The sequence below is a fragment of the Sander vitreus genome, chromosome 15 (assembly GCF_031162955.1).
Source record: "Sander vitreus isolate 19-12246 chromosome 15, sanVit1, whole genome shotgun sequence".
NCBI lineage: Eukaryota > Metazoa > Chordata > Actinopteri > Perciformes > Percidae > Sander > Sander vitreus.
The window spans coordinates 275,308-292,500 of NC_135869.1; the positions used below are offsets into that span (position 1 = coordinate 275,308).

The following is a 17,193-nucleotide window of genomic DNA, read 5'->3' on the forward strand; positions in this document are numbered from 1 at the left end:
GTTCCCATCCTGGACAAAGTCTTCGGTCAGAAGTGGTGCAGCGACCTCTGGCAGATCAAGGAGCGAGGGGGAGGTGGTGGAGGTGGGGGAGGGGGAGGGAGAGCAGGCGCAGGGGGGTGGAGTCTGGGGGCGTCGCTGGCCCCCCCCGCTTTGACCCTGGAGCCATCCCCGTCCTCCCCGCAGCAGGACCCCCGCTGGACTCCGCTGGAGGACATGGAGGTGTTTTCTCCGGACGACGATGCTGCAGATGGCCAGAGGAAGAGCACCGCACCCCCGCCGCCGGGACCCCCGCTCAGCCCCAAAGGTAAACTATATACTGTGTGTGTGTGTGTGTGTGTGTGTGTGTGTGTTTATTTATATATACATATAATTTTTATATATATACATACACATACATGCTGATTAAAGCAAAAACTGATACACACACACACACACACGTGCGTCTTTACTGCCCTCCACTGGACACATACAGGGAACATTCCCCCCCACACACACACACACACACACACACGTTTAACCAACACACACACACACACACAGTAACACACACATGTTTAACCAACACACACACACACACTAACACACACACGTTTAACCAACACACATATATACACACACACACACACACACACACACACACACAGTAACACACACACACACACACACACACAGTAACACACACATGTATAACTAACTAATATAAGTTCATATAAATGGCGTGTGTTCTTTCAGGATCTTCGGGCCGCCGCTCCTCGGCGTCGATGCTCCACCGCCTCCTCACGCTGCCGTCTCAGCTGCTGGAGGACGACGATGAGGACGCCGCCGCCAACGAGACGATCGCCGCGCTGGCCATTGAAGGCTTCAGCGACCGCCGAGGCAGCGTGGAGCCCGGCCCATCACCCCCGGCAACCAGGGAGGATGAGGAAGAGGAGGAGGGAGAAGAGGACGAGGACAAAGGGAGGAAGGTGAGGCAGGGAATACGAGTGTTTCAGTTTTTTAAAGGGACAGCTGAGATGTTTTATTGAGAGGGGGGAACGCCAGAGCAGGGGGAATGAGGGGGGGAGACGCCAGAGATGGGGGAATGAGAGGGGGAAACACCAGAGCAGGGGGAATGAGAGGGGGAAACACCAGAGCAGGGGGAATGAGAAGGGGAAACACCAGAGCAGGGGGAATGAGAGGGGGGAACACCAGAGATGGGGGAATGAGAGGGGGGAACACCAGAGATGGGGGAATGAGAGGGGGGAACACCAGAGATGGGGGGAATGAGAGGGGGGAATGCCAGAGATGGGGGAATGAGAGGGGGGAATGCCAGAGCAGAGGGAATGAGAGGGGGAAAGGCCAGAGATGGGGGAATGAGAGGGGGAAACACCAGAGCAGGGGGAATGAGGGGGGAAACACCAGAGATGGGGGGAATGAGAGGGGAAACACCAGAGATGGGGGGAATGAGAGGGGGAAACGCCAGAGATGGGGGAATGAGAGGGGGAAACACCAGAGATGGGGAGAATGAGAGGGGGAAACGCCAGAGATGGGGGAATGAGAGGGGGGAACGCCAGAGATGGGGGAATGAGAGGGGGGAACGCCAGAGATGGGAGAATGAGAGGGGGGAACGCCAGAGATGGGGGAATGAGAGGGGGGAACGCCAGAGATGGGGGAAACACCAGAGATGGGGGGAATGAGAGGGGGAAACACCAGAGATGGGGGGAATGAGAGGGGGAAACACCAGAGATGGGGGGAATGAGAGGGGGAAAACACCAGAGATGGGGGGGAATGAGAGGGGGGAACGCCAGAGCAGGGGGAATGAGAGGGGGAATCGCCAGAGCAGGGGGAATGAGAGGGGGAAACGCCAGAGCAGGGGGGAATGAGAGGGAAACGCCAGAGCAGGGGGGAATGAGAGGGGGGAAACGCCAGAGCAGGGGGAATGAGAGGGGGAAACACCAGAGATGGGGGGGAATGAGAGGGGGAAAGCGCCAGAGATGGGGGAATGAGAGGGGGGAACGCCAGAGATGGGAGAATGAGAGGGGGAACGCCAGAGATGGGGGGAATGAGAGGGAACGCCAGAGATGGAAACACCAGAGATGGGGGAATGAGAGGGGAAACACCAGAGATGGGGGAATGAGAGGGGGAAACACCAGAGATGGGGGGGGAATGAGAGGGGGAAACACCAGAGATGGGGGAATGAGAGGGGAAAACACCAGAGATGGGGGGAATGAGAGGGGGAAAACACCAGAGATGGGGGGAATGAGAGGGGGGAACGCCAGAGCAGGGGGAATGAGAGGGGGGAACGCCAGAGCAGGGGGAATGAGAGGGGGAATCGCCAGAGCAGGGGGAATGAGAGGGGGGGGAACGCCAGAGCAGGGGGAATGAGAGGGGGAATGTTTAATGTAAGGTGTTATTTTGTCCCGTGTGTGCAGAAGAAGAGGCGGAGGGTTTGGTCTGAGTGTGAGGAGTGCGGGCGGCGGTTCAGCCGGATGTCTCTCCTGAAGGCTCACCGTCAGACTCACGGCGCCGACAACACCGGCGCCGCCGACACATCATCTCCTCCATCCCCGCCCGGAGGCACCGGCGCCTCGGTGCTACGCTGCTCGCACTGCGGGAAGAGGTTCTCCTCGACGACGCGCCTCCACAGCCACATCCGGACCCAGCACCCCGGCAACCGGACTTGAGGAAAGTCCAAAATATCCCCGACAGGAAAGGAAAAGGGATCAACGGAGTCCGACAAACAAGCCCAACAGAAACTAGACCAGAGTCCACGGAGCAGGAACAGAAACTATAACACGGGAAACGCGTCGGGATCCGGAGAGGAAAAAAGTCCCGAAGCCCTTTTTGTTTCAGCCAGAAACTGCCTCGAAATCCCCATCGCCAATCGGTGCAAACATATTGAATCATCCCAGAAGAATCCGCTCAGGCCATGATCACACTTGGCGTCTTTTTTTTTTTTTTTTACTATAGGGGTGCTTTTGTGGCGGCGTTACGGTTCCTAAAAGCAGCTCGAGAGTGTCTTTAGTTGCATCTTTAGAGCGTCCAGTCATATCATATAACTCGCTGTGTTGCTAAGGAAACGACAGGTCTGGCTACTCCGCTTGTCATTGGTCGGCTGTCAAAAAAACATAGCCACGTAGAAAAAAAATATGTTCACTTGGAGAGGTTTTGGCACACCAGTGCCACCTGTAATACCTAATCCTAGGGCTGTCAATTGATAAAAAATGTAATTAATTAATTACATACTCTGTGATTAATTAATCAAAATTAATCTCATACATAATTAACGGTGCCTGAACCGATACTTTTTAAGAAAGTAAGACAAGAAAAAAAAAAGGGTACTAAACAACAGTTGGTGACATTAAAGAACGGCTTGTTTATTGCTAAGGCCATATGGTCAAAATGAAATGATTTAATAATAATGTATAACAATAACTTATTTCAGTAGTAAATTGCTGTTGAACCATCAGATGGGAAAAGGACATTTACAATAACTTAAAATGCACCACGAGGCTGTAGTTTACCAGTTTCAATGAACGCACCGTCTGTGTTGTTTCTCCGACGGCAGCTGCAGATTGTTACATCCTGGTGTTGAATCCTCTACAGTAAAACACAGTCACACTTTACACCGTTTAGCGTTAGCTGTCAGCATTTAACCCTGTTTAATCCAGCTACTAGCTAGCAGTAGGCTAACGTTAGCTGCTGTCGAGTATAGTGTTAACTAGCTAGCGGTAGACTAACGTTAGCTGCTGTCCAGTATAGTGTTAACTAGCTAGCGGTAGTCTAACCTTAGCTGCTGTCGAGTATAGTGTTAACTAGCTAGCGGTAGGCTAACGTTAGCTGCTGTTGAGTATAGTGTTAACTAGCATCATGTGCAGCGGTGTTTGTGTTTCAGAGCATCAGAGAGAAGAGCAGACATATCAGTGGCACCAGATTTCGGTAGCCAGGGTTGGCAGGAAGAAGATTTTTACAAGTAAATGTTCCAGTTAATGATCCAGGCAGAACATTCTCATCTCCCTCCTTCATTTTACAGTCCAATGGTGCTAGAACGGCTCCGGGTCAAACCTCAATATGGAATGGATTAATCTGCATTATTTTTTTATTTTATTATTTTGACAGCCCTACCAAATACTGAAAAAACTAGCTCCCGTTAGGTTAGAACTAGAGTTCTGAAACTTCCTAGAGGTCTCGTTGACAAGGTGGAGAAGGCATGTGGTGTGTTCTCCACAAAGTATGTTTTATTTTATTATTTTTTTTAGACGAGACCAGAATAACTATTTGGAACCATGTTTGAACTGCTGTAGTGTATATTGTGTTTGAATCACATGCTAATCCAGCACATTCTCAGAAACTAGAAGAATTTAGGTTTCTAATGATAGATGCATTCTGGCCTCGCAGTTCTTCTGTTATACAGTCCCTCCAGAAAAATGGGATTATGTGATCTCATAATTCAATACATAATCAGCCAAAGTCTGCATATTTATGCGGGGGCCGCATTTTTTTCAAATACGCCGCACTTTTGCCGCATAAATTGCTGATTTCTGCGCAAATTATGCGGGGCTTGCATGATTTCATAATCCCCGCATTTTCGTTGCAAAAAAAGTCCCAAAAAGTTTTCTTAGCAGAAAGTTGAAAAATGTTGTTTACTTCACACAAGAGCAGCCATTTTTTTCAGTTATGACGTGACGTAATTACGCGACGTGAACATCATCGAAAAGCTGCAAACCCCGCGATGAAGCCACGATGAAACCGCAGTTTTTGCAAGTTCCCGCAATTTCATCGCATAAAATTGCATAAATGTTGTATAATAATAAAATTATTATTATTATTATTATTATTATTATTATTATTATTATTATTATTAAAAAAAAATAATTTTTAAGAAAACGTGCCGTATAACCAAGGATTTTTGCCCGTAACAATCATAAAAAAACTCTGCATTTTTCTGGAAGGACTGCTTATAAGCTTTTCCATTTTGGGAAAGGGAACTGGACGAAAATCAAGCAAAAGAGGTGGATTTGAACGGGTTAATAAAAAAAGACGCCAAGTTGGAACAACACAACAACAACAACAACAACAACACAACAACAACAACAACAAAACAAACGTGCGCGTGTTGAGTTAGGAAACGATGATCGGATTCAAAACGGAATTTTCCAAAACGATTCCAATAAAAAGAAAAAACAAAAAAAAAGTTGGAAGTTCAACGATCTAAAATTGAACAAAAGTTATTTTTATTTTTTGAATCCCGACTCTGAACTGAATGAACTTTACGGGAAACAAAGAATCGGATCGGGTGGAAATAATTGAACTTTTAAAGTTATTTTCAACGTTAGTGACGAATGTCGGAAAAGCTGAACGGACTTTAAGGGAAAAGACTGGCAGAGATGTGGAGCCTCTGGGCGAGGTGGACTGCTGAATGTGGAAACAAAGACTCCCATTAGGGGTCAGATGGGAACAAAAACTCATTTCCCCCTGTAAAATAAAACCTCTCCCGGACAGGAAACAAACTCCAGCGGCTGCCGGGGAACTTTCCTCTTCTTTCTCTTTTATTTTTTAATTTTTTAAAGATAATTTTGGGGGGCATTTTAGGCCTTTATTATACAGGACAGCTGAGGATGTGAAAGGGGGGAGAGAGAAGGGGGGAATGGCACGCAGCAAAGGGCCGCAGGGCGGAGTTGAAACCTGCGGCCGCTGCGACAAGGACTAAGCCTCTGTACGTGGGGCGCACGCTCTACCAGGTGAGCTATCCAGGCGCCCCACTTTCTCTTTTTTTTTCTTTTTTTTTGGTTTTGTGGCAATAAGCTCGGACACTTCAGACCTCTCTGGCGGACCTCTCTGACTTCGCTCACACGAAGAAGGGACCTTTTCATTTTTCTTTTTTAAGATTATTTTTTTGGGGCTTTTCCCTTTTTATCTTTTGACAGTGACATAGAAAGGTGGGAGAGAGAGAGATGGGGGACGATACGCAGCAAAGTGCCACAGGTCGGACTCGAACCCGGGCCGCTGCACAAAGTTCTCACGCTCCCACTGGGTGAGCTGGAGGTCGCCCCCAGACCTTTCATTTTTCTACCCGTTTAGTTTTTTTTAAAGTGCCCTTTTTATTGTTGTCTCCCAACAAACAAACAAACAAGACTTCTTTCTCTTTTTAAAAAAATGTTTATTCTTATTTCAAACAATTTGTTTTAGGAGTATCGGCGGGATCTTTTTTTGCGTCACTACTCGTACGAAAACGCAATGGAAGTTCCACTCCCATCAGTGGCATCGATTGTTGGGACTCGTTGAATGTGAAGCTCGGCAGTTTGCATCCTCTTTGTTGTTGTTTACAGTTTGGACTTTTCACGCCGATCTGAGACCGCAGAAGGTTTCTACTCTTCTTACTTCTTTCTTTCCTTCCTTTACTGGCATCCTTCCTTCCTTCTTCCCTCGTTCTTTGTTTCATGACCTCATGTTCACACACAGATACCTCCAGAAAATACCAACACAACCACGTATTTACACACGCGTCTCTCTGGCTTTAACTTCTTATTATCTTACTTTTTCTTTACTTTAACCCTCCTGTTTTCCTCCGTTTTCAATATTATTGAAATTATATTATATATTTTGAGAAATTTGGGTTTCTTTTCGAGCAAATTGCCCAGACACACACACACACACACACACACACACACACACACACAGACAGACAGAGACACACTCACACAGAGACGCACAGACACACTGACAGCGACACACTCACACAGACACACACACACTCACACAGAGACACTCACAGACAGACAGAGAGACACTCACACAGAGACGCGCACACACACACACAAACACAGAGACGCACACACACAGACACACACACGTGGACTCTTAACATTCGGTGTGGTTTTTATTTGAATCATTCCTACATTTCCCTCTTTTTTTGGGGGGTCTGTAGTTGTTTTTTCAACACTGACTTCATCTTTTGCAGCATTTGTACGACAGGACGAGATGGAGGGATGGATGGATGGAGGGATAAATGGGGAAAAGATGGATCCGATGTATAGATATCCGGATGATTTTCACATGTCGATGCTTCTGTTTTCCACTGTCTTCATGCTTTTTGTAAAATGTGCAAACAGAAAGTTTTTTCTATTCTTTTTTTCAACAAAAACATTGAAGCAATATTAACGCCAAAAACTCTGCCGAGCGGCCGGAGTTTAGAAGATAAGTCCGTTCTCAGCCAACGGTGAACGTTCAAAGACGATCGGAAACAAAAATCGGACGTTCATCATTTAAAAAAAAAAAGAAAAAAGAAATGACTGAATGAAACTTTAGGGGGGTGTGAACCCGGTTTTCCTCGGGTGAAATACTTTAATTGGATAATACGCGGAGTACGTTTACATGCACACAAATGTTCCCGAATATGACCGTATTGTGAGTTTGATACGGGTCATGTTAACAGCATAGTCTGTTCAGATAATGCTAAGTTTGTTTCCAAATGTAGCATTTCCAGATTAAGATGAGTGTGATATGCCGGTGTTATTCAGGTTTTAGAGACATGTATACAGCACATTTACAATCTGCGTCTCAGGCTACATTTCCGTTGCGTAAACTGTAAACGGGACAGAGACCGTAAACTGTCTCAAACTGCAGTAAAAACCCTGATTGAGGCTACATCTCCAGCGTTTTTGAGTTTTAAGCCAGTAGCAGTGGCGATACTGTGTCTCAAACCTCCTACTTGCACACTTTAAACACTTAGTTTTAAGTATATAGTGTAGAGAACGCAAAAATCAGCGTACTGAAAATACCCGCATGACCCACTAAAAACGGTCAAAAAGTTCAGTGTGGAACGATGGACCCTACTCGCACTAAACGGGCGCCATCTTGACTACAAAGCGGAAAGGGGAGGGACCGGGGACGTCGACCGGCAGCTGATTGGACGAGCGCGTCACGTGGGTCTGGCTGCTCCCGAATTTCAAAACATTTTGAGTGAGAAATAGGCCGTGCAGTTGCTGAATCTTTTTTTTTTTTTTTATCGACAAAGGTCAGTTTAAAAGATTTTCGTCAGATTTTGAGAGGCGGCGCTACTCATTTGCATACAGAAAAGCCCGTATTGTTGGCGGGCTGGAAAATCGCATTTGCATGCGTTGTGTTCGTCGCGTTCGTCCCGCTCGTCATTTCCGGTAAGCGTTTTAACATAAGTGTTCCTTTTGGGACAATACTAACCATTGAAAGTGGGCACTACGGCAGTAAGTGGTCAGTGCACATTAGCAGTGTACTGACGGAAGTATGCGGAATGAGACACAGCTTAATAATAGTAGTAATCTTGTGTTTTTCAGATAGTAGTATGTGCATGTAAACGTAGCCGCTGATGATTAATAATTCATATCTAAGTGTTTAATTCCTTGCCTCTGCCTAAATTAACTTCTTGTCTGCTTCGCTAACATCTGAATGACTCAACCACTTTTCTGCAAAATGCCGAGCGTCGTCTTTAATCTGATTGGTTGCACTTTGAGTCTCCACACGTCTTCACATACCTCATAAAACAGACCTCGTTACCTCAGTACATGTACCGCGTTATAATAATGTGTATCTTTTTTATATTTACTGTTTTCATTTTGCGTCTCAGCTGATTCTGACAACAGAAACGTTTGTGACAACTTTTGTGTTAATTGGAACAATTGTTGCCAAGATATGCAACACTTCCTGTTTGACTGCCATGGACAGGAAGTTGTTTCTCTATAACTTGTGCATTTCTTGAACTATCAACTTTCTTTTGATAATTTTTGGTCATAAAGGTCATGCGAGTCTACATGCAAAGTTTTGTGCATATCAGACACACGTCCTAGGTGGGGTTTGCAAAAATAGGTTTCGCATTAATCGCGACTTTGTGGATTATTAAAAAAAAAATTAAAACAGCCCCACCTAGTGGCCGATTGACGCCATTTGACAGCCTTTACCCTAGCCGAGATATGCTAAAGTTTGTGTTTGGTAGCTTCAAACGGATAACAAATTATACTTTAGTACCCTGACTAAACTGTCTCATAAAAAACACAAAAACAAAACGTCTCAGGTTTCAAAATAAGTCCTTTTAAGATAAAAAAATAAATAAATAAAACCTATCGTCTTTCAGGATTTACATAACCAGTTTTAACAGGTTTTTAATTAAGATTCCAAGAGGATACCCCTAATATATGGAAGCCCATTTATACCAAAACAAGGAAAAGTTAAAAAAGTCAGTTTTTTGAGATAGTCAGACAAAACTTGAACTTAGAAAGGAGAGTTTTTTCTGTCCTGTCATTCGTTACAGAACTTTTATTTGTTTGTAGAGCACTTTTTAAAGAAAGACGTAAAGCACCTAACAGGAAGAAACGACAACAACAAAATGCTAAGGGAATCTGCGAATAAAAAACAATGACAAACACAAGATGATAAAGTTAAAAGAAGATGAAAGTATAAAACTATAAGAAATGTAGGTGAGGCGAGTTTCAAGTGAACGCAACAACTGTGTTTTTCAGACAACGGCATCTACAGACTGTTGTTGGAATCCTCTCCAGTGAAATACAGACGTTCTTTTACACCGTTTAGCTGTCAGCATTTTAACCATGTTTAATCCAGCTGCTAGCTAACGGTAGGCTAGCATTACCTGCTGCCAAGTGAAGTGTTAACTAGCGTGACATGCGGCGATGCTTAGGTTGCCGCTAACGTCCATTTCGGAGCATCAGAGACAAGTGCAGGCAATTAATAGCAAGATGGACTTGCCAAAATCCTTCACGTTGAACTAACCTTGTAGGCTAACAACACAATTCGTTGATCTTACGTTAGCTGACAAGCCGACTAGCCAACAAGCTGGCTTTCCATTATAACGTTAACGTTAAACATGTTAACAACAACGTTAGAGAAAACAATTGTTGGCAGATAACAGCACTTACCTCAAAACTAATATCAGTGATTGTGATTGGCCAAATGACTCGTATAACCAAATATGTTTTATTGTGAAAAAGACTGCAGTAGGTTTTTGAAACTCCCGTTTATGGGAAATTGTAGCCCAGCTCCAGACAAATTTCTTAAATTTTTTTTTGGGGGGGGCCAAATATGTCTCATTTGATAGTAAAGGTTGCCGACCCCTGCACCACGCTGTTGGCTCTGGTCCGAATCACTCGAGGAGTTGTTGAAAACAAACTCAGCAACACAAGTCACATGACCACATTCACACTGTCGACCAGATTGTATTTCCTAAAACTGCTCTTCGACTGATTGTTCGATAGATGTTCTTTTTGTAAAAACCAATTAAGTACACATCCTTTAGCTCAAATTTGTGAGCTACTGCTCTGATAATTGAGATCTTTTTTGTGCCATTAAAAGGCAAAAAAAATGTCCCTAATTATGTGATACAGATATGGAACAAAATGGGAGATGTTCAACTCCATAGTTAAGACTTTAAAATCTTTGCAGGATGTCTTGCTGTTGATAATATATTCCCACCAGATGCATTTTGATTTCCAAAGGACGCTCGATAAATCAGCGATAATTGTAAAAGGTCAAATTTTGTATTATTTTCAGCACTCGGGTGGCATTCATGTGTTCATATCACACAACTGGAGTGCTGTGATTTATATTTTATGTGTTTGGCGGTTTTCTGAAAAGTGGTTGCGTGGTTCCCGTGTGGAGAGAGAAGCCGGTGTTTCAGCCTCTTCGGTAAAAAACTGCGGGTTGTGAAAAGAGAGAAAGCAGGGAATCAGCTGGTTTCACTAGGAACCCAGAGGGAACTGGATCTTTAAAATAAAGGGTTTATAAAGGGTTATTTCTTAGTTTTTTCTCTTCAACCTGGACCCTATGTTCCCATGTTTCCGTGTCTGAGTGTCTTTGAAATTGACCAATTTCAAAGACGTTTGTTCACTTAGTCACTCAGTCGGGCTGTAATGTAACCCAACAGGACAGATGTTCAGCATCAGTTAGCGTCCACTAAATGTTCTGTTGTTGCTGCTGACAGACTCAGATTATTATTCTAAGTGTTGGACAACATTATGAAAGGATCCCTACAGAGATAGACCTTTTAGTTAAAGAGTAAGATCCTTTTAGTTTAACATGAAACTGCCCCGAAATCACCATCACCAAACCCACCAGACTAAAAAAAAAACTATATATATATCTCTGAAATAACATCTGAAGTTTTTTTGCATGGAGTTCTTTTTTCACCGCAGCAGCACACATATACTACTACCACTGGGAACAACAATTGTTTGAAACTGGCCCAGTATTAAGACTGAACAGCCCCAAAAATCACCATGACCAAACCCACCAGACTCCATGTAAATAATCAGTACTTTTAGCGTGTATATAGCCAGCATATTTCCACATATAAAATGGGTGAATTAAGGGTTTATTTCAACCAAACCAAAGTGGTGATTGTTGGAACAGTGGAAAGACGAACCAAGACGGCTTTTGGTAGTTTATTTTGTTTCTGTCCACTTTGAATGGTGTGTTTTACGATGCTAAAAGTCCTGATTCTTTACATGGAGTCTGGTGGGTTTTGGTCGGGGCTGTTTCATGTTAAACTACTAAGGATCTTACTCTTTAATTAAAAGGTCTATGTCTGTAGGGATCCTTTCCATAATGGTGTCAGACACTTAGAATAATAAGAGTCTGTCAGCGGCAACAACAGAACTTTTAGTGGACACTAACTGCTGCTGGACATTAGTCCTGTAGGGTTACATTACAGCTTGGTTCTTGTTTAATACTGGACCAGTTTCACAGATTGTTGTTCCCATCAGACACAGAGACATGAATACATAGGGTCCAGGTTGAAAGAATACCCCAAAGTTACCCTTAAAATAAAGTCTTTATGATTAGTTTGTAGAACTTCATGCCGGGGTTCCTCAGGGAACGATTCGGGATCCTCTTATTGTTTGATGTAAACAAGGGAAAGGGGATGAAAGGGATGTTTTTAAGTTGTGTAATTTTCCATTTAAATAGTTTTTACTTTAAGCAGACTGTAACGACACAGGGAAAAGTGACAGATCATGTGTTTTTTTTTATTGTTTTAAATATCTTTACTCCCTGTATAATGTCAATGAACTGATTTGTGATTTGCTCGTTTGACAAAAGTTAATCTCAGTGTTTTTGGATTTGATGCAATACTTTTGATAATAAATGTGCCCTTTTTTGTAATTCACCATCAGTCTGAATAAAACCAAATGTAATGGTTTCCTGTTTTAATAATGAAATTAAATAAAGATGAAAGTGCTGGAGATCTTTTGATTCAGGATTGATATGAACTTTGACCATTTTTTTGAGACCAATGTCAGTTTTCAGTGAATTATTGCCAATGTTTTCCATCTTTAAACCAGTGACTCTTCAACCAATTCTCAATCCCAACTCGTTAAATACTGACGCTAAGGTCAGCGTCTGTCTGTCTGTTTGTCTCTCAGTCTGGCTATCTGTCTGTCTCCTTTTGCATCTGTATGGGACGCACTGGGTTTCTGCAACAATTTGTGCCTTTTCTGCATGCAAATGACTTGATGTAAATATTATATATATATATATGTACATCTTTACAACAAATATTTGCTCCCACAGCATTCAAACTCTTAGACTTCATTACCCCGGCAGGTTATGATTATTGGGGGGGGGGGCAGAGCGGAGTGCATCTCGGCTTTATATATATATATATATATATATAAATCTCATATTACATTATTTTAAAATATTCAAAAAATGTTTACCCTGACAGAGTTAAGTTGATAAAAAACTTAAAATGTCGATTTTTCATCTTTTTGGAAGAAGTGTATACTGCTAAGCATTATATGTAAAATGTTAAGTGATAGCCTATAAAAATTGCCTGCTTTTGTATTTGAAATATGTACTAATGATAATAATGAAATATATATATATATATATATACACACACACACTAACGTTGCCATAGTTACTGTACCTTCATACCCGCGTGAACGTGTGTATGCGCACGAGCGACCAGTGGGCTGGCAGGAAGGAGGGAACGAAGGAAGGAAGGAATAGCGAAGGGGTGAGTGAGAAAGGCGAGAAAGGAAGGAAGGAGGGAGGGAAGGAAGGAGGGAGCGGAATTAGTCAGTGATAGAGGGGTGGAGAGGAGGCGAGGCGGCGGGTTGTTCTGCCGAGGTGGACGTGGCGGGTCCGGCGGAGTTTCTACGAGTGACCGAGACGGAGACTGAGCCATGAACCGGACCACCCGCAGGTAACGTACCGCTAACGCCGCCGCTCGGTTTCCTGCTCCTCTTCTTGCCGCTCCGCTCTGTTGTTTTTTTGACAGATCCATCCGCGCCGAGCCGCGCGCGCGTCTCTCTCCCTCCGCACAGATTTCATAAATTTGACACAGTTGGTTTCTTTTGTTTGTTGTCGGAGCTGTCAGCCGCTGTCCCGCGGCGCTAACTCCACCTGATCACCGGGGAGGAGTAGCACCAGGCATCCCGAGGACACAGCTGCCCCTCCCCCGGCTGCCTGCCTCTCATCCCCGGCTTCACTCTCACTTTCTACCCCCCTCCTCCTCCGTGCTAACAGTAGCTAACGCTAGTTCGCTTCAGACTAGCTACATGGGATACAGCTACGGTGACGACAGTTACGCTAAGGCACCAAAACGACTAGTTAAGCTTAGTAAAAAATGATCGTGGCTTGGATTAAAACACTCCCAAGGAACGAACACGCGTTCCCTGTGTGAAAGTATTAAACATATATTATATTAACCTAGATTTTGCGGGATTTCGCGTAATTTTGCGTAACGTCCGGCCGTAGCTGTATCCCTTTTGGCCACAACCGAACCCGCTAGTTAGCTTAGCATGCTGCCAGTGTGATAAACAAGATGGCCACTGGCTAGCCCTGCTAGCTAGCTAGACATGGCATCTTGCCCTGTCTTTGTATGCCACTAAAGCGCGTTTAAATACATGTTCCTCCCCTGTCATGCGGAGTTTTCACACTGAGAGGAAGAACAGCCGACACGGAGGACTCCCCGCTAATAAAAGCGGATGACGCGGCGTTATTTTGGGGGGGAATCACCGCCAGATTCTTTCAGTCGGTTTGGTGCGGAGGCTGCGTGGCGAGTTGAAAAGGCTACCTGAGTGTTTGAAGAGACAGGTAATTACTTTTACACTCCTGGGGGAGCAACACCGGAGCCTGCAGCCGGTACAGAGACAACGTAACGTTTTCTCTTGTTCTTTTGTAGTTTTTGTAGTTTTTCTTTTTTAGGAAAGTGCAGATTGTAGTTTTGAGGGTTAACAGGCTGAACTTTACAGTGAGTGTGTGCGGGGCGGCCGCTGCAGGAAGAAGTATTCAGAGCATTTGCTGCAGAAAAAGTACTTTTTGTTTACACGGTGGAAATACGCCACTGCAATGTAAAGTCCTGCATTGAAACCCTGTCTGAAGTACATGTCATGTTTGTGTGTCTGATGGGAACAACAATCTGTGAAACTGGTCCAGTATTAAACAAGAACCAAGTTGTAATGTAACCCTACAGGACGGATGTTCAGCAGCAGTTAGAGTCACTAAAAGTTCTGTTGTTGCCGCTGACAGACTCAGATTATTATTCTAAGTGTCTGACAACATTATGGGATGGATCCCTACAGAGAGAGACCTTTTAGTTAAAGAGTAAGATCCTTTGTTTAACATGAAACCCCAAAATCACCATCACCAAACCCACCAGACTCCATGTAAATAATCAGGACTTTTATCACTGTAAAAACACACTTCATTCAAAGTGGACAGAAACTAAATCAAACTACCAAAAGCCGTCTTGGTTCATCTTTCCACTGTTCCAACAATCACCACTCTGGTTTGGTTGAAATAAATCCTTAATTCACCCATTTACATGTGGAGATATGCTGGCCCTATACACGCTAAAAGTGCAGAAGATTTACATGGAGTCTGGTGGTCTTCAATCATGGTGATTTTTGGGGCTGCTCAATCTTAATACTGGGCCAGTTTCAAACAATTGTTGTTTCCATCAGTCACTTAGACACAAACACATGGGAAAATAGGGTCCAGGTTGAAAACTTTTTTATAGCACCTTTTAAGTAAAAGTACATAGTTACATTCCCCCAGTGGTGGTAGTATATTTGTGCTGCTGCGGTGAAAACGGAACAGAAAACAAAACGTGTTAAATAAACAACTGCCTCCTCCCTCTGCTGCTGTAAACCTTTTGGCTTTGTAGTTATATATATTTATATATAATTTTAGATTTTTGAGGCCACTGTTTGCTAAATGTCACGTGTAACTTCTGTGACAGGATGCTAAGTCTGACCATTCCAGCTGATCGAATGCACCACGTCTACACGCAGCATCAGGGAAACATAGTTTGCATTTCTGTTTCAGAGCACAGGTCTACCAGAAGCAAAACGGGTTATTCCCGTGCAGCTGAGCATCTGTTTCAGCGTGTAAATCATATTTATGTTTAGCAGACGGGGGAACAAAATCAGTGTTCTTCACTCCCACTTTTTCACAGTCAAGTCCTAAACTTTGTGAGGGACCAGGGCTTTAAATCTGGAGACAGACAGACAGACAAACTTTGTGTCATGAGGGACCAGGGCTTTAAATTGACACCCTCTGAATGCAGGTAAAGATGACCTCTGGCGGGGAACATTGTAACGTTGCTCGCCAATCAAGCCGGGGGATGAAGTGAAAGTGTCCGTTTGGATCGGCCGTCTGCAGGAATGTTTCCAGAGCGCGGAGCGTCTGTTTTACCGGCCACACATTTGGGCGGTTTTCTTTGTCTTTGGCTTGGAAAAGTAATCTTTTATCTGGCAACAGCTGCTCGTAGTACCGGTGTTCTCCGTCGCTTTGTGAAAAGACTACGCTGCGTGTATTTGTATTATTTAAGCTTTTTTTTTTTTGAGTGTTAACGGTCCAAAATGATGTGTGAAAAAGAGACGCAAAACTGGAGAAATTGCATTTTATTTTTAATTGAAAAACGTAACATTTTCTTGAGGAAGGACACCTGACCAAATCCACACACCCTAGTCTTCCACAAACCGAGGGAACAACACTGCTGTTGTGTTCTTTAAACCCTCCCCCAATGTAGCACAAGCAGACTTTACATGTCACAGTTTATAGATCTTGACGTTTCCAAGCTGCACTTGAAGGCAGCTTCATTTCCCGTAGAAAGAAATGTGAAATGTTTAAACTCTTTCGCGGTCTCTCTGCAGGCTGGTCCCAGTCAGGTGTGGTTGGTGAAATCACAGAGGAGACGCACTCAGGGACACGCCCCCACCCCCAACCGCCAAGCCCTGCCCCCCCCCCCCCACCCCCTTAGGGCCGCCGGATTCTCCAGACACTCGGGGAAGACGGGAAGGACTTTCCAAACGCCGGCGAGTTGAAGCAACGCGAGGCGAGGAGGCGTAGCTCCGCCCCCGTTTTGAGCATGACAGACTTGGAGGCGGAGTGCCTGAGGCTGGAGTGCGGCTCGCCGCCGGAGCTGGCGGAGCCGCTGGCGATGCTGGCATGCGTGAAGAGCGAGCCGGAGGACGGCGAGCTGGAGCCCATCGGCACGGTGGACCTGTCGGAGATCCAGCCGCTGGCCACCGCCGAGCTGGGCCGCGACATGATCAAGATGGAGATCAGCGGCCTCGACTACATAAAGTCGGAGCGTCATGGCCACCACGGCGACCCCCACCTGGGCCACTTCCACCACGGCGACACCGCCGAGCTGGACTACAAGTCGCAGTACGAGCCCAGCTCCGTGTTTGACTACATCTCCCAGGTAACTACAAACCCCGTTCACACTACCTGTGCTAAAATGATACTTTAAAGTGTGTGTGTGTGTGTGTGTGTGAGAGAGACTGTCTCTGTGTGTGTGTTCTCTACTTGTTTGTGTGTTCTGTGTGTGACTGCGGCTGTCTGGGTTTCAGGTGACGGACACCCTGGAGTACATCAAGTCGGACCACCACGTGGACCTGCAGTGTTACTACGCCACCGAGCTGAGCGCGCTCAAGTGCGAGTACTCCGACTCCAACGCCATATCGGCGCCCAACGGCCTGGAGTCGATCCACATGGCCGAGCTGCGCACCGAGCTCAACAAGCTGCGGCCCGACGCCCTGCTGATGGACCCCGGCGGCGCCAAACTGGAGCCGGAGTTTGGAGCCGCGGCGCTGTACGAACTGCAGCCGGCCGTGGACGGCAAGACGCCGGCAGAGGGAGGGAGCGAAGGTACGGCCGTGCAAATAGTTACGTTTTAATCGGGATTACCAGAACAATTTAATCCGAGAACAACAATTA

At 45.0% G+C, this 17,193-nt stretch overlaps 2 protein-coding genes across 3 annotated transcripts in view; both read left to right on the top strand.

The window, feature by feature from the left end:
- The first annotated feature begins 111 nt into the window (after positions 1-111).
- On the top strand, positions 112-12,203 carry LOC144529763 (uncharacterized). Its single transcript, XM_078269042.1, has 3 exons — positions 112-304; positions 733-965; positions 2,412-12,203. The coding sequence occupies exons 1-3, from the start codon at positions 214-216 to the stop codon at positions 2,661-2,663; spliced, it is 576 nt and encodes a 191-aa protein (XP_078125168.1). The 5' UTR covers positions 112-213; the 3' UTR covers positions 2,664-12,203.
- Positions 12,204-12,978: 775 nt separating this feature from the next.
- LOC144529762 (uncharacterized) overlaps positions 12,979-17,193 on the top strand; it is a 5,159-nt gene continuing 944 nt past the window's right edge. Inside the window, exons 1-3 of one of the 2 annotated variants that reach the window (XM_078269040.1) lie at positions 12,979-13,168; positions 16,125-16,678; positions 16,827-17,124. In XM_078269040.1, coding sequence (XP_078125166.1) covers positions 16,340-16,678; positions 16,827-17,124 — 637 coding nt within the window. In that variant the 5' untranslated portion in view covers positions 12,979-13,168; positions 16,125-16,339. Of the gene's footprint in view, positions 13,169-13,772; positions 14,062-16,124; positions 16,679-16,826; positions 17,125-17,193 lie in introns of those variants that run through there. The other variant, XM_078269041.1, reaches the window with a different exon arrangement.